The sequence below is a fragment of the Gopherus flavomarginatus genome, chromosome 7 (assembly GCF_025201925.1).
Source record: "Gopherus flavomarginatus isolate rGopFla2 chromosome 7, rGopFla2.mat.asm, whole genome shotgun sequence".
In the NCBI taxonomy this organism is placed as follows: domain Eukaryota; kingdom Metazoa; phylum Chordata; order Testudines; family Testudinidae; genus Gopherus; species Gopherus flavomarginatus.
Genome location: NC_066623.1, coordinates 47,561,044 through 47,582,331, shown reverse-complemented (window position 1 = coordinate 47,582,331; position 21,288 = coordinate 47,561,044). Strand labels below are relative to the sequence as shown.

The following is a 21,288-nucleotide window of genomic DNA, read 5'->3' as shown; positions in this document are numbered from 1 at the left end:
ACAGCAAAAAAATTTAAGTATGTAAGAAGTAGGAACCTGCTAAACAATCAATAGGGCCACTGGATGATCGAGGTGCTAAAGGAGCACTCAAGGAAAAGAAGGCCATTGCAGAGGAACTAAATGAATTTTTTGCATCGGTCTTCACTGCAGAGGATATGAGGGAGATTCCCACACCTGAGCCATTCTTTTTAGGTGACACATCTGAGGAACTGTCTCAGACTGAGGCTTTGGAAAAAATTGATAAAGAGTAATAAGTCACCAGGACCAGATGGTATTCACCCTGTGAAAATGCAGAACAACTGACTGTGGTGTGTAACTTATCGCTTAAATCAGCTTCTGTACCAGATGACTGGAGGATAGTTAATGTGATGACAATTTTGAAAAAAGGCTCCAGAGGTGATCCTGGCAATTACAGGCCCGTAAGCCTAACCTCAGTACCAGACAAACTGGCTAAAACTATAGTAAAAAAAATAACCCAGAATTTTCGGACACATTGATGAACATGATTTGCTGAGGAAGAGTCAACATGGTTTTTATAAAGGGAACTCATGCCTTATCAATCTATTAGAATTTACTGAGGGGGTATACAAACATCTGGACAACAGAAAGCCAAGGGATATAGTATATTTAGACTTTCAGAAAACCTTTGACAAGGTCCCTCACTAAATGCTCTCAAGCAAAGTAAGCAATCATGGGATAAGAGGAAAGAAACTCTCACAGATCAGTAATTGGTTAAAAGACAGGAAACAAAGGGTAGGAATAAATGGCCAGCTTTCAAATGGAGAGTAGTCAATAGCAGTGTCTCCCAGCAATCTGTACAGGGACCTGCACTGTTCAACATATTCACAAATGATCTGGAAAAAGGGCTAAAAAGTGAGGTGCTAAAATTTGCAGGCATTAGAAAATTATCAGCTTAAACTGCAGCAAGGTCAGTTTAGGTTGGAATAAACTGCCTACGGAGGTAGTGGATGTGACGGGATCCCAAAGGCGTAGCCTGGGATAGTGGAAGCGCTGTGCCCCCTTAATTCTACAACTTGGGCTGTCTCCCACAATGCTTTGCTAGTGACAAGTAGCAAACCCCTCTAGGTGCTGTTGTCATTCAGCACAACTGCATGTGGAGCCCCAAACCCAGCTAGATTGCATGAATGCTCCCAGAACCATTCATGAATCACACAGAGAAAGGCACCAGCCAAATCCCCCCAGCTCCCAATCTTCTACCCCAGGAATACACTGTCTTGCACTGCTCAAGACGAGCACTGCAAATTTATTGACTGGTTCACCACTTCATCAATGGAAAATGGACATACACCAGCCTCTGTAAACCTGAGCAGATTTACCAAACACTTCAGGCAAACTCACTGCTAAAGATAAACAGTAAAAGAAGTTTATTGATTACAAAAGCTAGATTTTAAGTGATTATAAGTGATAGGCAAGAAGTCTGAGTCAGCCACCAAAAGAAATAAAATACAAGCAGTCTAAACTCTCAACCCTATTAGGCTGAGCAACATTTAGATTAAGCGGTTTTCTCACCCCACCAGATATTGTAGTTCATAGGACACAGGTGTTATGCTTGAAACCTGGGCCAGTCTCCTCTGTTGGAGTCTTCTGAGCATCTTTGTTGTTTTCAGCATAGGTGAGGAAGGAGAAAAGGTGAAGCAAGGGGCCACTGTGTTCAGTTTTATATCCTTAGTCTGTGTGCTTGGGGAACACAAGTCCAGGCACGTCTGGTGAGCACTGCTGAGTCACAACATGAAGCAAGACCCCCGTGTGTCTCCTGTGAGTGAGAATTGTAATTCCTCTCCTGGACAATGGCTGTTGGTGTCTGGTCAGCACCCACCCGGCGTTGGTTACCTCCCTTGTCATTGTCTCTGGAGAGCTAGTATCTGGGTGCTTTCCAAACCCACAGTATATTTTAGTGAAAACTATACAACACAATTCTTATAATTTTATATGCCTTAATGATACACATGTCCAGATGGGACAATGGGTTTCAGCAGATCATAACCTTTCCCCTGATACCTCACATGGCATGCTTTATATGCAATATCACAATTATATATAGATGAGGAATATGGGGGTTACAAAGCACTTCCCTGGGGTATAGAGTGTCACAGAGGAATCTCCATCATTGGAGATTTTTAAGAGCAGGTTAGACAAACACCTGTCAGGGATGGTCTAGATAATATTTAGTCCTGCCATGAGTGCAGGGGACTGGACTAGATGACCTCTCAAGGTCACATCCAGTCCTATGACTCTATTCAAGATATTTAAGTCCAAAGCTGACTTCAAAGAGTTACAAAGGGATTTCCAAAAAATGGGTCAATGGGCAACAAAATGACAGATGATATTCAATGTCGATAAATATAAAAAGAAGAGCAACAAAAATGAGTAGGGATATGGAACAGTTTCCATAAGAGGAGAGATTAAAAAGACTGGGAATGTTCAGCTTGGAAGACGACGACTAAGGGAGGATATGACAGAGGTCTATAAAATCATGAATGGCATGGAGAAAATGAATAAAGAAGATTTATTTACTCCTTCACGTAACAAGAACCAGGGGTCACCCAATGAATTTAGTAACCAGCAGATTTTAAATAAACATAAGGAAGTACTTCTTCACATAACAATCTGTGGCACTCATTGCCTGGGGATGTTGTGAAAGCCAAAAAAACAACGGGGTTAAAAAAAAATTAGATAAGTTCATGAAGGCTGTTAGCCAAGATGGTCAGGGATGCAACCTCATTTCCTGGGTTTCCCAAGCTTTTGACTTCAAGAAGCTGGGGGTGGACAACAAGAGGATGGATCACTGTTCTGTTCAGTCCCTCTGAAGCATCTTGTATGGGCCACTGTTGGAAGACAGGATACTGGGCTAAATTGACCATTGGCCTGAACTAGTAATGGCTGTTCTTATGTTCTACCTGGTACAGGTAAGGAGTGCCTTCATGGCCCAACTGGTTTGGAATGATGTATTCAAAAACAAGAGATAAGGGGTATGCCATGGTACCAGAAAAAGAAGCTAACAAGCTGATTGGTGAAGATTAGTCTTGGGTGACGTATAGAGTGCTTTTAACTTATATTCAGGTCTACTGTAAATATAGGCAGTTTAGGGACCTATTTAGGGACCACATCTTCTGTGTAATGTGAACTGGCACTCTTTGAGAAACACTTGCCCAGAAGGATCAGTAATATAGTAACTTTTTCTTTCCTATACTGTACTGCAGTTTACTTTTAGCAACAAAATTGGCTAAGTTTGCTTGTTTGGTCTCTTGAACATTTTTCATAACAAAATACAAGTGTAGTTGGTCAACTGGCTATTCTTTTAATCAATAAGCCTGATATTAGTTCCAGAGACTTTGCCTGCTCAGACTCAAGGCTCTGAGGTAAGGGCCTTATGAACTGGGTGAAGTGGCTCCTTCCCTGACGTAAGGGAAAAGGAGAAAGCCTGCCTTCTTTCTACAATCAGAAACTCTGCTGGCTAGGTTTGGTTTTGAGGCCTTCTTAAAAAGGATATTTTCTTTCTTTCTTTTTGCAGTGTCCCAAGATATTAGAGAGACAAGGTGGGTGAGACAATATCTTTTTGGTCCAATAAAACATGTTTTCTTTTTGTCAATTTGCTTTTGGTCTCGCTGTCTTGGATCCTGCAAAGGAGGAGATGTTTAAAACTCCCCTTCCTCCAAAGGAGAGTGGGTAGGGAAGATCAGTAGGAGATGAGAGAGCTATTTGTCTGTTTTAGGTTTTCTTGGCTCTAGCATAGAAGCCTTCTCTCTCATGATGAGGGTACCTGAAATGCTCTCAAAGAGAAGAAACCCTTCCCTTATTGGAGCTACTACACTTTGTAGCCTTCTTGAGCACTTGAATATTCCTGGAGAGTCCTCCAGGCATCTTCCTAGCTTGGGGACTGGATTAATGGATGGACTTCTCACCGAGACCAGCCCTATGGTTTTTTCTGAAGGTTCTCTCTTCTTAGGAGGGGACTCAGTGGAGTGAGAGGAGGACTCCAAGAATCATTGATAGAAACCTTAGAGGAAAAGAAGAAAGAGCCATAACACTAGGGTCTCTCCAACTTAAACGCCCCAGAGAGTGAACAGAAAGATTCAAATACACTAGTTTAATAAGAGTCAGTAGTTTGGCCAGCACAGGTAGATGAAGTCTGAGGCAAATTATGAGAGCCAGATGGAGTATTCAGAGGTGGGCAAGAGAACAGGTAAGTGTAAGGTAATAACCAAACAGAATATCTAAACACCGCTAATCCAGATGAACAGGATTTGTCCTACCTTACCTGATGCTGGGGTCTGTGTTTGGCATGGCGATCAACTGAGAATCTGCATTTTCCCCTGTAGAGCTCTGAAAAGGGAAAAATAAATCACATCACACAAAAGGGAAATCAACAAACAGTCTCACTGAATTCAACATTATACTGTACATGAAACCAAGTCGCCAACAATTGGTGAGTACGAATTACTTTGCATCACAAATCTGAGACAGGTGATCACAGATTCAAATCCAACAGCTGGGTTTATGCCCAAGTCTGACAATAAGGCTGTCATAAACAGATAGTTAAGGGTTAATGTCTCTTTTACCTGTAAAGGGTTAAGAAGCTCAGTAAACCTGGCTGACACCTGACCACAGGACCAAGAGGGGGACAAGATACTTTCAAATCTTGGTGGAGGGAAGTCTTTGTTCATGCTTTTTGTTATTGTTGTTCGCTCTCGGGACTGAGAGGGACGGGACATCAATCCAGGCTCTCCAAATCTTTCTGAATCAGTCTCTCATGTTTCAAACTTGTAAGTAATTAGCCAGGCAAGGCGTGTTAGTCTTATGTTAGTTTTCTCAACTTGTAAATGTTTCTTTTTGCTGGAAGGATTTTACCTCTGTTTGCTGTAACTTTGAACCTAAGGCTAGGAGGGGTCCCTCTTGTCTACAGGAATCTGATTACCCTGTAAAGCATTTTCCATCCTGATTTTACAGAGATAATTTTTACCTTTTCTTTCTTTAATTAAAAGCTTTCTTTTTAAGAACCTGATTGATTTTTCCTTGTTTTAAGATCCAAGGGGATTGGATCTGGACTCACCAGGGATTGGTGGGGGGGAAAGGAGGGAGGATAGCTAATTTCTCCTTCTTTTAAGATCCAAGGGAATTGGATCTGGACTCACCGGGGATTGCTGGGGGGGAAAGGAGGGGGATAGTTAATTTCTCCCTGTTTTAAGAGCCAAGGGGTTTGGATCTGTGTTCACCAGGGAATTGGTGAAGTCCCTCAAGGCAACCCAGGGGGAAACAGAGAGTGCCCCAGACACTGAAATTCCGAGTGGTGGCAGGGTTACCAGATCTAAGCTAGTAATTAAGCTTAGAAGTGTCCATGCAGGTCCCCCACATCTGTACCCTAAAGTTCAGAGTGGGGAAAGAAACCTTGACAAAGGCTATAAATTACTTAGGGGGAAGGGGAGAAAATGGCTGCTTCACTTTAAGAAGTGCCATTTTGGGAAGAAGAATTGTTAAGCCCACTGCTTTCTGTCAGTCGCAGGTGGGTATCACCGGTAAAATGTAAAGCTCAAGAGAACTTTAACAAATATAGTGTATAAAGCATGACACATTGACTAAAGTTCCATCGCCTCATAAAACAGATGCTAATGCTGAAAGTCTGTGTGCAAGCTACTGTGAACACATGACTGCTGCAGTGTTCCCAGCACCTACTCCATTAGCAGTATCTAATTAGATGCCTCAAGAATGAAAGATCCTGTATAGGAGCCAAAATCTTTTCCACTGCAGAATGATTTAACTGCTGCAGAAATAGCCAACACAACATTCTAATTAAAAATAATAGTATAAAAATCAATATGGTACCTATTAAATGGATCAAATACTACTAACTGATGGATCTCAAAACACAGTGCAGTTCTTCAGCTGTGTAGTGAGGCGGGGTGGCCTCCCATGGACCTGCAGTGGGAGGAATCCCTCACTGAACCCTGGTGGACGGAGTCAGGCTGTTCTCACCCCTCTTGCTGGAAGTCAGTGGACGGGACAGGAAGTAGAAAAGGTGGGTCTGGGAGCTCCGTTGGGCTGCAGCTGCTGGAGGAAACAGTCGCCTCCTGCTTGCTCTCCAGCTGGGAGACTGCTGAAGGCCCCTAGGGAGCTGAGGACTGCCTGGGACTGCTGGAGCCGAATGTTGCCCAGCCCACGGAAAAGTTGCCAGGACTGCCACAGGCCTTCTACCCTGACAATCTGAAGAGCCCTTTACAGTCCCAGGTATAACCCAAGGGGGAGTTAGGAAGTATCCCAGGGGTAGCCGACCCTAGTCTGGCTGCAGCATTACCTGAGCTTAGGACAGCATGTTGCAGTCAGGATCCCTGCTGACCCCGTGGCAGAACACTTTTCCATTGTTAGGGCCCTGGGCCAGGACGCAGTGGAGTGGGTGTGCCTGCATCGTCCCCAACTCTAGGGTGGCACTCTCCCCTTTTCTCAGCCAAGAGGCCAGTGTTTGTCGGCCATCCACAGGAGATAGGATGCCTGAACCCATTGCTGCTTGGCCCTGAACACAGGCTCGAGCCATAGACCTTGATTGCCCTGCCTGACTGAGGGCCCGGAGCTAGCTAACTCCAGTTGTTGTTCAGCCCTGACCACTGGCCTGAGCTATAGACTCATTACCCTGTCCTGACTAAGGGCCTGGGCTACCTGTGTCTGTTGCTCAGCCCCCTGAACATAGATTGATGCTATAGACTCTTGTCGTCCCACTAATTCCCCACGGAAGGAGACATGCTGGGACGTAGTGAGGCAGGGCGGCCTCTCATGGACTTGGAGAGGAAGGAACCCTGCTGCTTAACCACAACAAACTGGTGTAAACTGATGTGGACACATTGTCTTAGACAGAGCTATGCCAAGTTTCACCACCTTAGGATCTGGCCCTTCATTATTACCGGGGAAATATCAGTGAGTTGTGTTTGCAGAGGGATCCTGTTTGAATTGGTTCTCAACCCTATGCTGCTCAGTATTTTTCTCCATACTCTGGAATAAAGTATAAGCTTATTGCTGATAAAGCAGATGACACAAAGCTGGGTGAGGTGGTAAATAATGACAGCAACAGGTCACTGATAGAGTGTAACCTTGATTGCTTGGCAAGCCAGGCCCAATCAAACAAAACATGTTTTGATACAGTCAAATGCAAGGTCACACGCGTAGGAACGAGAAAAAGAGGGTAACTTTTGCAACTTCTGTTCTTCAAGATGTGTTTCTCATCTACATTCCATTGTAGGTGTGTGTACAGGCACTGGTGCCGGTAGTTTTTCCCTCAGTGGTATCCGTAGGGGACCAGGTCTGGCACCTTCTGGAGTAGCACACATATGTGCTAGTATTAGGGACACTGCTGCCCCCCCCTTCAGTTCCTTCTTCCCAGAACTCCACCAGAGGGGAAGGAGAGTGGGTCATGGAATGGACATGAGCAACACATCTCAAAGAACAACAGTTATGAAAGGTAGCCATCTTTTCTTCTTCAAGTGCCTGCTCAAGTCCATTCCATTGTAGGTGACTCCCAAGTAGTACCTCTTGAGGCAGATAAGAGTTCATGAACATGGCTCTGCCAAAGCCAGCATCATCTCAGGCCTGCTGGGTGACGGCATAGTGTGTTGTTAATGTGTGTACCAATGACAACATTGTGGCTCTACAGATGTCCTGAATAGCCCTTGAGGAAAGAGCCATCACTATCGGTGGCAAGTACGGATACAGGTGATGATCCAAGCCAAAATCCTCTGAGAAGACATCAGGAGGTCCTTCATCCTGTCAGCCACCACGATGAAGAGTTCAGTAGATCTGTGGAAGGGCTTGGTGCACTCCAGGTAGAAAGCCAGGGCATGCCTGACATTAAGGGTGTGCAGATGCCTCTCCTTGTTGGATGTGTGAGGCTTTGGACAGAACACCGGGAGGAAGATATCCTGGTTGACATGGAATTGTGACACCACTTTTGGCAGGAAGGCTGGATAGGGATGCAGTTGGACCTTATCCTTGTAGAACACTGTGTACAGCAGCTCTGATGTGAGGGCTTTAATCTCTGAGACTTATCTCACCATGGTAATAGCTACAAGGAATGCAACCTTCCATGACAAGTGTGAAAGGGAGCAGGAAGCCAGAGGTTTGAAGGGAGGGCATGTCAGTCTGGAGAGCACTAGGCTGAGATCCCACTGAGGAATTGGGTCCCAAACCAGTGGAAAAAGTCTTTCAAAGCCATTCATGAACCTGATCATCTCGTGCGAGAATACCGATCTACCCCTGGACATGAGGGTGGAAGGCTGATATGGCCACTAAGGCAGATATGGCCTTGATCAATGAACATGCAAGGCCCTGGTGCTTTAAGTGAAGCAGGCAATCTAGGATGGATTGTAGAGACAACTGGATTGGAGAGATATTCTGCTCCAACGCCCATCAGGAGAAGCACTTCCACTTTGCCAGGTATGTTGCCCTGGTAGAGGGCTTTCTGCTCTCCCAGAGGACCTGCTGCAACTGACTAAAGCAGGCTTGTTCCTCAGGGTTCAGATATTCAGCAACTACACTGTGAGATAGAGAGAAGAGAGGTTCGGTTATAGTAATCGTCCGTGATTCTGAGAGAGCAGGTCCAGGTGGCTGGGAAGTGTCCACAGGGCGGCCACTGCTAAGTCCATAAGAGTGCTGAACCAATACTGGCAAGGCCAAACGGGGGCGATCATAATGACTCGCGCCTTGTTCCTCTTGATCTTCAAGAGGACCTTGCTGATCAGTGGGACTAGTGGGAAGGTATACATCAGGTCGCCTGACCATGATAGGAGGAGGCATTGGATAGTGATCCATTGTCAAGGCCTTGCAGAAAGCAGAACTGGTGACATTTTCTGTTCGGTGGCAAACAGGTTCACTGGGGGGAGCTCCTCACATCTGGAAGAGCATCCTGAGGACCTCTGAGTGGAGAGATCACTCGTGGTGAGACAAAAAGGACCTGCTGTGGTGATCCGCCAGCATGTTCCTGATGCCCAGGAGGTGCGAGGCTTCCAGGTGGATAGTATGTTGGATACAGAAGTCCCACAGCCGATACGCTTCCTGACAAAGGGCCAATGATTGAGCTCCTCCCTGTATGCTGACATAGAACATGGAGGCTGTGTTATCTGTCAACACCTGCACCACACAACTGGACAGATGGAGAAGGAACACTTTGCAAGCCAGTTGGATAGCCCTGAGCTCTCTGACATTTATGTGCAATAACAGCTCCTCTTGAGACCATAGCCCCTGAGTTTTAAGTGTACCGAGGTGTGCTCTCCAACCAAGGGTGGATGCATCCAAAATTAGGGACACTGTGGGCCACAGATTAATAAACAGCACAGCTTCCAACACCAGGTTCATGTTGGACCACCACTGCAGGGAGGTGAGTACACATGGCAGGATCATGAGAAGTTTGTCCAGGTCATGTCTGGCAGGGGAGTAGACAGATGCCAGCCACATCTGGAGAGGTCGGAGGCGAAGTCTCTCGCTCTGGACAATGTAAGTCTCGGGCTCTGGTGAGTGGGCAGTGACCTGGGTTATCAGATCTGACATTGCCCTTAACCTGGCCGCTGGCAGGAACACCCTGGCTCAGGTAGAGTCGAGTACTGCTCCGATAAATTCTGTCCTCTGCACCTGTACCAACGTTGATTTTTGTTCATTTATCAACTGTCCCAATGCTTGACAGCTGGCTTGCAGCATTGGAACATGATGTTGGACACGGTCCCTGAAGCAAACCTTCATGAACTAGCTGTCAAGGAATGGGTAGATCTGGATAACTCGACGTCTGAGGTAGGCTGCGACTACCACCGCGCACTTCGTAAATACCCTTGGTGCCAGAGCTAGGTCAAATGGAGCACTGTGAACTGTTAGTGGGTGTTCCCAACTACAAACCGTCAGAACCTGTTGTGGCAGTGAAATATTAAAATATGAAAGTAAGCGTCTTTAAGATCAAGGGTAGTGAAGCAGTTTCCCAGATCCAGAGAATGATGGAGCCCAGGGAGACCATGTGGAACTTCAACTTCTTGAGTACTTGTTGAGGTTTCACAGGTGAAGAATGGGGCGTAGGCCCCCCTTGGCCTTTGGAATAAAAAAATAGTGGAATCAGTGGGAAGGCATACATCACGTCACCTGACCATGACAGGAGGAAGGCACTGGATAGTGAGCCATTGTCAGACTTTGTAGAGAGCAGAACTGGTAACAAATGCTGTGGAACTTCCTCCATGGCTCCCACCCACAGAAGATCTTGCACCTCCTGAGCATGCAGATGCTTATGAGAAGGGTCACTAAAGAGGGGCGGGGAGGTGGGAGGGAGATATAGAAAGGAAATGGACGGTATACCTCCCTGCCACAGTGCTGACCATTCATTGGTCTGATGTTATAGAAACCCAAGCAGTGAGGTAGGACAATAAACCATTGGAAAACAAAAGGGGTGTTGGATCCAGGATACAGGCTGGTATGTCACCTTCGAGCGCATGCTTCAAAATGCCTGTTTGTTACCCAGCCAGTGGCGGGTACGGCTCAAGTGGGCAGAGGAGGCCGGCAGTTGGCCCTGTCAGTGCTTATAGCCCTTGCTCTTTTTGCAGAAGGGATCCAATTTGGATTGACTCATGAATTTGGGTCTGCTGCAGTCTGAATCACTTCCTTGTGGGTGCTGGCATATAAAGGTTCAGGAAGCATAAAGCAGCCCTAGAATCTTTCAGGCCAAGTAATCTGTTGTCTGTTTACTCTGAAAACAGTGCCAGGCCATCAAAGGGGAGGTCCTGGATTGACTCCTGAACCTCTACCAACAGTCCAGATGATTGCAGCCAAGACTCTTTCCTCATGGAAATGGCCAAAGCCATGGTCCTGGCTGTGGAGTCTGAGGCTACTTGGAGGGCTGCCATTGCCACTGTCTTGCCTTCTTCAAGAAGAGCCAGGAACAAGAAGAGTCAGGCATCAAATCCACAAACCTGGCTATAGACTGTGAGATGTTATAGTCATAGCGGCCAAGCAGGGCCTGTGATTGGCCACTCTCATTTGGAGGCTGGCAGTTGAATAAATTCTTCTGCCAAAGAGATCGAGCCTCTTCACCTCTTTGTTCTTATGGGTCAAGCCCTGTCTGTCATGCTCATTGGCCTCGGATATGACCAGCAAGCTCGGGAAGGGGTGGGTATAAAGGTATTCAAAGCCCATGACCGGAACATAATACTTCCTCTCCGGCTGCTTGGAGGAGGAAGTTTGTCACAAGATCGTGATCAGTTTCACCACTCACTGGTGGATGGGCAAGGCCATCTTAGATGAGGCGGCCGCATGGGCGGTGTGTGAACCACCAGCTGGGGGAGGCTAGCCCCCAACCCCACCCCTTCCACCCAAGGCCCTGCCTCTTCCGCCCCCTGCCTCCCAACTGTGGCCCAGAGCCTCCCCACCATGGCTGCCAGCCCCCGCCCCAGGCTTGCCCCCACCTAGCTCTGGAAGGGCGGGCTGCACAGCTCCAACCCCGGAGTTGCGGGTGGTGCAGCCCCAGCTCCCCCAGCCTTGGAGCACCAGGAAGGTGAGCGGTGCAGCCTCAGCCTCGGAGCGGTGGGAGGGCAGGCTGCGCAGCCCCAGCCCCCAAGTGCGGGAAGGGCGGATGGCGCAGTCCCAACCCTGGAGCACTGAGAGGTGGGCAGAGCAGCCCCAGCCCTAGAATGCCCAGAGGGTGGGCTCCATGGCCCCAGCCCAAGCTGGGGCCACCACACAAAGGGAGCTACAGAGGGGGACCTGGGGGTGGTGCATGAGTGGGACCATGCCTGGCTGTACTGGGAGGCACAACCTCACCCAGCCTATGACACCTGCCACCCATGAGCGGCTGCACTCAAAACGTCCAACAGTGCATCGGAGGGTTCCAACAACTCTTCAGTCTCTAGCCCCAAGTTTGCTAACACCTTTTTAAGTAGCTCTTGGTAAGCTTTTATATTATCCTGGGGAACCATGTGCGAAGGCCCCGCTATTGCCTCATCAGGTGCAGAGGATGAGAAGGCAGGCTCAAGTGGGTTGGTCAACTCCGTTTCCCCTGCCGGGGGAGCCTTGGCTGAGGCTGGCTGCTCTTGGGGACCCTACTCTGATTCCTCCTCTGAGTAAGGGGGCAGGCGAGAAACTGTTGCCGACTGCTGTTCTGATGTCCCTGACATTGATGGATGAACATGCTCTGACATCTGAGAAAACCCCCAAGGAGGTGCCACAGAGCCAGCCACTGGCTCTGAGGCCACGTGCTCACTGGCGGTGCTGGGGGTTATCCCGATGCTCCTGGCAGATTACCTTGGCCTGCAGGCAGTGCATCTTCCTAGCTGTCCAAGCTTGAGGAAGAAACTTGTTTTGGGGACCAGGGCAGTTCTGTTGCCATCAGCCTGCCCGTTCCATGCTGGCTGTCCTCATTCCTCTTTCGTGGACTGATGCCAGGATGTCGGTGCTTCCAGCTCTCTCCTTCCCCTTACAGGATGTAGCAGACCACCCTCTACTAGGCCTTTTCTGCTTCTAAGCCAGCACTGGGGACCAGGATCAGTGTCAGTCAAAGGTTGGTGTCGGCGGTGTGCTTCGCACCAAAGCATCTGGTGCTCAGGGTGGAGTCTGATCTGGCCGGTTCGAGGCCACTGCAAGGGTCAACTCCATAAGAAGCACTCAAAACCAAATATCCTGCACCTTTTTGGTGCGCAACTTGAAAATTTTACAGATGCAACACTTGTCGCTCACATGAGTTTTCCCCAAGCACCATAGACAGATTTGGCGGGGATCACTGACAGGCATAGTGTTATGGTTTTTTTGCAGCAATCACAATGCTTAAAGCCTTGGCTAAGTCCCGTAGGGGACTAACTACTTGTACACTAAACACTATGGGAACTATTAAACTATATAGAAAAATACTATAACAACTATATACAGTAGTAGGCATCCTTCAGTCTCGAGAGACCATGGGTATGCACCCCTGAGAGGTGTGGTTAGATGTTCGGCTGAGCGTGTGTGTTCTTCCTCTGTGCTGCCCCATCTCTGTGCAGACAGTCGGCACAGCAGACCTCAAGTGAACTGCTCAACAACCACAAGATCGGTTAAGGTACGAAGGCACCAGGCCAGGTTTATTGTTGACAAAGCACGGTAATAGCACCTGGCAGACTCTACAAGGATACTAAAACATGTATGCCTGAGACAATGAATGCAGCTCAGTGAATGGCGGGGCTTTCTATTCCTCCCCTCTTGGCTGGACAGAGATATTCCCTCTGAGATACATCTTTATACCCTGATACAAACAAGTTATATACTGCCTCTGACATTGTTAGTTACTCCCCCTGGCAGGGCTAGTTATCACCCATCACTTTACACATGTTGGTTTGATCACAACATCTTTATTACGTACTGTCATCCTTACCTTATCTTTTAGGAGGGGCAGTGTGTTCCTGTTATCCTTGGGGAAATGTTTTTGTACCATTCTTGATATTGGGATGTTCTGGTACCACTTTATATCAGGATGTGTTTGCGTGAGTACTTTGTGCCTTGCACTTCTTAGGAATGTGTATTTCTGCAGTATCAGCCCTGTTCTTGACAGATTCTGTGAGCAGGTCCTGCCTCATACCAGGCCTCTATTACAAGGACTTATGTCTCAGGCTCTCTTCCTACTAGAAGAGGTAAAGAATTTACTCAGTTGGTTTTATGGCAGCTGAGGCTATGACTGAAGAGACCCACTCGAGAGAGAGAATCTCTGCCGCATCTGTCACATCTAAAGGTGATGTTTTGACCCTTTGGGCTCTGCCTTCTGTGAGCTCTTTTCTCCTCTGCTAAGCCGGACTGCTTTGCTCTCATAATTCTGGAGACCTTTGTTAAGCTCTTGTTTCCAAAGACTGCGGTCTTGAGTACAATCTTCCCAGTTGTCCATATCCATGTCCATTTCTTTGACGTCTCGGTTGCACACATTCTTGAAACGCAATATTGGATGTCCTTTGGGACAGTAGAATCAAAATAGTGAACATTGGAAAAAGGTAAAGCTTGACAAGGGAAGGGAAGTTTCAGCACTATCGCTGGTTGTAAGAAGGAACTGAAGGGGGAGGGGGGTCCTGGTGGTGGCCCTTATACCGGCGCATACACGCACCACTTCAGAAGGCACCAAAGCCAGAACACCTATGGATACTACTGAGAGAAAAACTTCCAGCATCAGCGCATGTGGGGAGCACACACACCTACAATGGAATGGACATGAGCAAGCACCCAAAGAAGAACAGAGGTCACACCTACAGAATGGTTTCAGAGTGGTAGCCGTGTTAGTCTGTATCAGCAAAAACAACGAGGAGTCCTTGTGGCACCTTAGAGACTAACAAAGTTATTTGGGCATAAGCTTTTGTGGGCTAGAACCCACTTCATCAGATGCCTGAGACTGATGCTTTCCCTGCTCCTAAGGTAAAGTAACTTGATAATAAGGACTGTTAAGTGCACAGAATTCACATTACTCATCAGTGGAAGGTTTCCCTCTGGCTCCTACACCAAGGGTGAAGGAGAGGCACATTGCTGCTGCTGCACCTTCATCCTCTCTGGAGCTCTAGATCTGGGCCTGGGCCATGTAGGAGACTGAGTGGGCCCTGGCAGTACCCTTGGTGCAGATCAAAGTCAGCAGAGCTGGAAATATGTTTAGTGCAGATGGAATCTTCAGAGGTTTTGCAGCAGCCTCTAAAAAGCTTTATTGGGCCTGTGCATATGACAATTTTCAGAAGCCTATAACTCTGCCAATGCTGGATGGATCTTCATGACGTCAGCCAAAAGCACCTCCCTGGCCCTAGGACTATTTCCTCACCAAATTTGAAATTCCTGCTCCAAAGTACACAGATGCTAAAACTTTTCAATTAAATGGCTGGAAATATTTTCTTAAAACAGGGAAAACGGTTGTTTTGCATAATCTTGTTCTTTCAACTGGCTGAACTAATTTTAATGATTTTTTTTTAGTTCAGCCTGAAGCAGAGTGCAAGCATGGAAAAATTCAGCCTGAATATTTAAAATATAGCAAAGTAAAAACCATGTGAAAACAGTGATTTATGCTGGAAAGAGTCAGGCAATCTTAACTATTGACGTTGCTGCCAGCTCAGTCTATAACACCAAGCACAGAGAAATAAAAGGAATCATTGCAGATATAGAGGTAACCACATGTATTAGGTTAAGTACAAAAAGATTTACAGTCTCAGCACTCTCCTTTGGGTCTCTATCTTGAAAGTTTATTTATATTGATTTTACTATTCACAAAAGACAAAACTCAAGCAAGGTATAGAGTTGAGGAGGTATCTACAGCTTTCATTCACAGCTCTTGTAACACCACTCAATCCTTATCTGCCAAATCCACTGCTACGCCAGTCCTGGCACCCCTTGAACAGCGGTTTACAACCATGCCGAACTGTATGGCAGTTCTGTGATGTGGATGAATATCTGCCACGAACTTAAGGTGAGATCATTTTTGGTTGTGAACTTCAAGAAGTTGAAAGTTGAACCAGTATCAAGCGGAGAGCCCCAGGGGTCAGTCCTGGGGCCAGTTTTCTTCAACATCTTTATTAATGATCTGGATGATGGGATGGATTGCATCTTCAGCAAGTTCACGGATGACACTAAACTGGGGGGAGAGGTAAATATGCTGGAGGTTAGGGATAGGGTCCAGAGTAACCTAGACAAACTGGAGGATTGGACCAAAAGAAATCTGGACAAGTGCAAAGTCCTGCACTTAGGACGCAAGAATCTCATGCACAGCTACAGGGTGGAGACCGACTGCCTAAGCAGCAGTTCTACAGAAAAGGACCTAGGGATTACAGTGGACAAGACGTTGGATATGAGTCAGCAGTGTGCCCTTGTTGCCAAGAAGGCTAATGGCATATTGGGCTGCATCAGTAGGAGCATTGCCAGCAGATTGAGAGAAGTGTTTATTCCCCTCTATTCGGCATTCATTAGCCCACATCTAGAGTATTGTGTCCAGTTTTGGGCACCCCAATACAAAAAGGATGTGGGCAAATTGGAGAGAATCAAGTGGAGGGCAATGAAAATGATTAGGGGCTGGGGCATATGATTTAGGATGAGAGGCTGAGGGAACCGGGCTTCTTTAATCTGCAGAAGAGAAGAGAAAAAGGAGATTTGATAGCAGCCTTCAACTACCTGAAATGGGGTTCCAAAGAGGATGGAACTAGGCATTTCTTAATGGTGGCAGAATGATGACAGAACAAGAAGCAATGGTCTCAAGTTGCAGTGGGGGAGGTCTAGGTTGGACATGAGGAAAAACTATCTCACTAGGAGGGTGATGAAGCACTGGACTGGGTTACCTAGGGAGGTTGTGGAATCTCCATCCTTAGAGGTTTTTAAGGCCTGGCTTGACAAAGCTCTTGCTGGGATGATTTAGTTGGGGTTGGTCCCGCTTTGAGCAGGGGGTTGGACTAGACGACCTCCTGAAGTCTCTTCCAATTGTAATCTTCTATGATTCTATGAACCAGGGACTCCAGAAATAACTAGTGTGTTAACCCTTTGCTGTACCAATCTGCAGCTTTCTTTCACATTTAATCTTTGATCAGTTTCACTACACATAAAAGCCTTGTGGAATGAGCCATATCTCAGGAAAGCTGGTCATGTTGCCAGCAGTTAACTTGTGTTGCTAATGATTCAGCAGTACAAACCTACCTGGACAACTTGTGTTTTCTGTTGCTGGTTTTCTGACATTCTTCTAGACCTCGTCCTTTCCACTTCATGCCTATGAACCCACCCTCGAAGTTCATGATTTAATCTGTAAAATGCAACATTAAATTAGGCATGTCTTTAAAAAAAGGAGTCAAAACGTCTTGGGTTTTGAGCAGCATTTTAACAATCCACTTGAAAATTATTGTGATTTAATGTTAGGGTTTTGTTCATCTTAACATTTTATATTGTGTTCCTTTTAACACTGGGGCATGAGTGTTAGTCACAAGTTCAAAGAGAACTCATAGCTAAATATCTGCCATATGTTAATATTGGATTGGAGTTTTCCACCAACAGTGGTTCCTATATATAATTAAATAAACACAAATCCTGAAAGCAATGAGGGAATATTGAGAATTTAAATCACAAGGCTACCAACTCAAGAATAAAATTAGATTAAATACTCAAAAATTAAATTTAATAGAGTAAAGGGGAAAAAAAGAAGAAAAGAAAAAATATGCAGGGATGAATTCATGTCTTTAGAAACCACACAATTTCAGTTCTTCCATCAAGGCAAAGAAAGTATTAGCTACTTCAATTATATCTTTGTTTACTTTATGATGTTTAAGGGAAAAAGTCATGACCTGTGTATCTCTGTCTTTAAATTTTCTAACTTCATAATTTGATTAATGAAAAAGCTTTGGACACAGGCAGATCTGTGGTGGACTGGATGGCTCAGAGAATTGTTACAATGTTTTCTGATGGTTACTCGTCTCTAGCAGTGAGTTGGCTAGGCTGCTGGTTCCAAGTGAGCGAAAGCTGATGGTGAGTGAAAGTCAATATCCCACCTAACAGCATCAGAATGGAGGGTCCAGTGCCTTCAGGGGAATTGGGAGTCTCTGATTATCTTAAGACAGGGGATAGGGAAGACAGGGAACTGCTTTTCTTATATAACAGAGAAAAAAGTAAAAAAGTAAGTCACCTAGAGTTCCCCATCCTGCAGAGAAATACACTCGACTTTCTGGGCAATTGGAAAAATTGCTCCCTGTTCCCATTGCTCCCTCTTCTCTTTGCCACCACTCTCTCTTTACTCTCCATGGCTCTTCTTGCTCCCCATGAATGCTTTCCCCACCTTTCTTACCCTAAACTCCACAGACAATCCCCTCTCCCTCGCACACCAGGAACTGACCACTTTGTATGCATGAAGGCCAATAGTCTTTCGTGCTCAGTAGTCAATTCCCAGCTCTCTGCTGGCTGCTCCACTCTCCTAGCAACCAAAAAGGATGGCTCCACATCCTCTCCATGAAGCTACCTCTCAGCTGTTCTCAATTCAAAGGAGGATGAAAGCTCAAGCCCAGTGCTGCTACTAAGAGTGGGGTCTGCTGAATTGCCGAGAAGGAGAAGTAGCTGCTTTCTGTTGGCAACAGTCCCAGGATTCTAGTTCATTTGTGCTAGGCGCAGGACAAACCCCCAATGTTTCTTTTTGTCAGGAAGCAGGCAGAATAGATGCTCATGAGAGCCCCTTGACTTGGGGGGAAGGCATATGCTTGACAGGTAGGAGGTTCCAGCTGCTGATGCAGCACTGGGCCAGCATCCTAGGGAATCCTCTGATCTCATCAAGTGCAAGGCACTATCCTTACTGCATTGCTGCCTGCTCAAATGCATTACGGGACAATCCAGAATGTCTCATAGGTCAAAGGGAGGCAAGTCAGCTGAGCAAGTGGGAGCTAAGGCCTAGTCCATACACAAAAGATGCATGTGACATCTTGGGTCCTGAACCCAGGCCTGGGAGTCCCCAGAGAGCCACTACATCCTGGGCTGCACCCCATAGCAGCTGAAATCTGGTGGGCTGAGGAGCTAGTAGGACAATGGCTCAGCCAAGGCGCCATCCACGGGAGCCCTGATTGGAGGATCGCCCAGCTCCACAGATTGGTCCATCCACACTATTTGAGCCAGAAGATGGCACAGGAAATTTATCCAAGCAACAAGGTGTTTTCCTATTGTGGCTGCATTAGACCCTGCTTGTGTCTGCCTCCCACACCCAACCTTGTTCCTGATTCCTGCTATGCTCCTGCCTCACCCTTGTTCCCATCATGCTCCTGCTTTGTGCCTCTCCTCAAGTTCCTCCCCTTACACTTCACCTCCAATCATTAGTAACCAGTCCTGGCTCTGACCCGGGCCCCTGACTTCTGACCCTGATTCAAACTTGACCCTTGGCTCTGGCATTTGGTATCTAACCTTGGTTCTGACCCTCAGCATTGTTTCCTGGATCTAGTAACTGGTAGTTAATTCTGGTGCTGACCCCTTGGCTTGGTTCCCCTATCTGGACACCAGCACAGTCCACTAAACCCGACTCCTACTCTGACTACTAGGTCAGACTGTCTACATCCTGGTACAAAACAGCGCACTGGTTTAACTAAAGGTGAAAAGTTAAACTCAGTTAATTAAACCAGTGCAACATTGTGTGTGGCCACTCTAACATTGGTTTAAGCATGGCTTCTATTGGTTTAGCTTGCACTTGTAAGTTACAAGTGTTGGTAACCTGATATAGGTCAGGTTGGTGTAAATGGATGTTAGAGTGTCCACACACAAAGTTACATCGGTTTAACACACTAAGATCCATTTAAAGCAACCCAGTTTATATTGGGTTTCCCACATCTGTAACTTACAGATGCCAGCTAAGCCAGGATTCAAACACACCTGTAGAACAGTGGGGAAGCTTGTGTTGCCACTGATCACAACGTATCCAGTATGGATATAAATAAAGGAATGCCAGGCACCTTGGCTGCCAGTCTGGCACTTTTAATCTACACAGAATTCAAACAATAATTACAAACTGAAAAACAAGCACTTGGAAATCAATGTTTGCTAACCTGAGAGACTCAGTCCGGTTGATCAGTGGCTGACAGCGTGGTGGAGAAATATACAGTAGTGGGTCTTCTGTTACTACCATTAAGGCTTTGTTATCAGAAACAGAACGTTCATTCCTAGAAATAAAGACACCAAAAAATCCCTTCAAATTTCTTTCAAAGTTCCTTCAGCCTCCTCCAATGAACATGTATCACCAAGGGCCAATGAGAGAGCCAATGAACAGATTACTATTGCTCCAACAGATTCTTCTTCTAGAAGAGATGACAATTTGTGCCTAGTAACCCAGTATTTTGCTCTCTCTTCCCTCAGGATTTTTGTAGAACCCAATGCAGGGAAACATCAGCAGTATGGAAGCCAAAAACAAAATTTGCCTCTTAAGCCAAAAATTATAGTTCTCACACAAACAAGCCGCAAAAGTTAGCATTTTAATTGTAAATGTTATTTAGACTGTTAGCTCCATTGGGCAGGAACTGTTTTTGTTCTGTGCCCAGCACAATGGGATCCTGGTCCATGACTAGGGTTCCTAGGTGTTAACTTGATACAAATAAAATGATAATCATTCAGATTAGATTTGCAGATGTTACAAATCACTTGTAATAAATTCATCTCTACATCAACCGTTCAAAACAAGCCTTCTGCCCACAGCAATTGCTTTGCTCCTACAGCACTGTGCTTGTATGTGGACTAGTGAACCTGGGTGAACCTTGACTCCAGTGTCCAGGCTCCAGGAGGTGATGCTCTGCACGGCTGGGGTAGAAAGAGCCCTAGCCATGAAGAAGTGGAAATACTGAAGCAGGGGTTATCTAAATCTGTACCACTGGCCATTCTGCCTAATTGGCAGGAGCTCAAAGACATCATCAAATTTGCATGCATATTGTAACCATACTTCTAATTGATTTCAAGTTTTATAATGTAACACAAATGTAAGGGGCACAGACCAAACAGCAGTCCTATAGATTTCCTGCCCAAAGAGACAGCTTTCTCTGGCCAATGTGCAGAGAAGTCTCTGGACAAGTGGCCTGCTCTTTGGTCTAGTGAGATAGGACCTGCTAACTCATACTCTAGGCCAGGGGTCGGCAACCTACGGCATGCATGCCAAAGGTGGCACGTGAGCCGATTTTTAATAGCATGCTGCTGCCAGCCGAGGGGCCAGGCCAGCAGCGGGCTGAGCGGGGCCAGTGGCTGGGACTCCAGGCTGGCAGTGGGCTGAGTTGGGCTGGTGGTTGGGACCCCAGACCGGCAGTGGGCTGAGCAGCTCAGCCAGCTGCTCGCCCCACTCAGCCTGCTGCTCTCCAATAGTGAGTTCCTCCAGGAAGTGAAGGCAGCCGCTGGCCAGGGATTCTTCCCCGCGATGCAGTGGAAAGGCACCTCGGTGATCTTGGATGTGAGTTCCAAAGCCCGTGTCCATGGGGCTCAGGGAGCACTGGGGGGACTGGGCTCTGGGAAGCAGCTGTGTTAGGGCTCCCAGATGCTGCATGAGCAGCTTGTGTGACTCTCTCCTGGCCTCTGGACTTTAAAAGGGGAGCCTGGACTGGTGTAAGGCACTGCAAGTCACAACTGGCCCTCTTCTTTGCATGGCCCTGCTGCCGCCTCATACTCCCACTCTCCTCTCCCCTTCTCTGGCACTGCATCAGCCCAGGAGGGGGTTGTGCCCCTGGTGCCCCTGAGCCGGCCAGGTGGTTGGATGGGTTTTGCAGCCTCTGGAAAGGGCAGATGGAGACAGGGAGGCTCTTGCTGTCTCTGTGCATTCTAACACAGTGGAACTTTAGCTTGGGCGAGAGTGGC

The 21,288-nt window shown here is 46.8% G+C and overlaps 1 protein-coding gene across 6 annotated transcripts in view; it reads right to left on the bottom strand.

Moving 5' to 3' along the window:
• The window catches only part of ATF6 (activating transcription factor 6), a 343,590-nt gene that overhangs the window by 165,040 nt on the left and 157,262 nt on the right, over window positions 1–21,288 (bottom strand). For all 6 annotated transcript variants that reach the window (XM_050963199.1, XM_050963200.1, XM_050963202.1 and 3 more), the window contains 3 exons: window positions 19,506–19,619; window positions 16,639–16,741; window positions 4,280–4,344 (listed from right to left, as the gene is read on the bottom strand). In XM_050963199.1, the coding sequence (XP_050819156.1) occupies window positions 4,280–4,344; window positions 16,639–16,741; window positions 19,506–19,619 (282 nt within the window). The remainder of the gene's footprint in view (window positions 1–4,279; window positions 4,345–16,638; window positions 16,742–19,505; window positions 19,620–21,288) is intronic.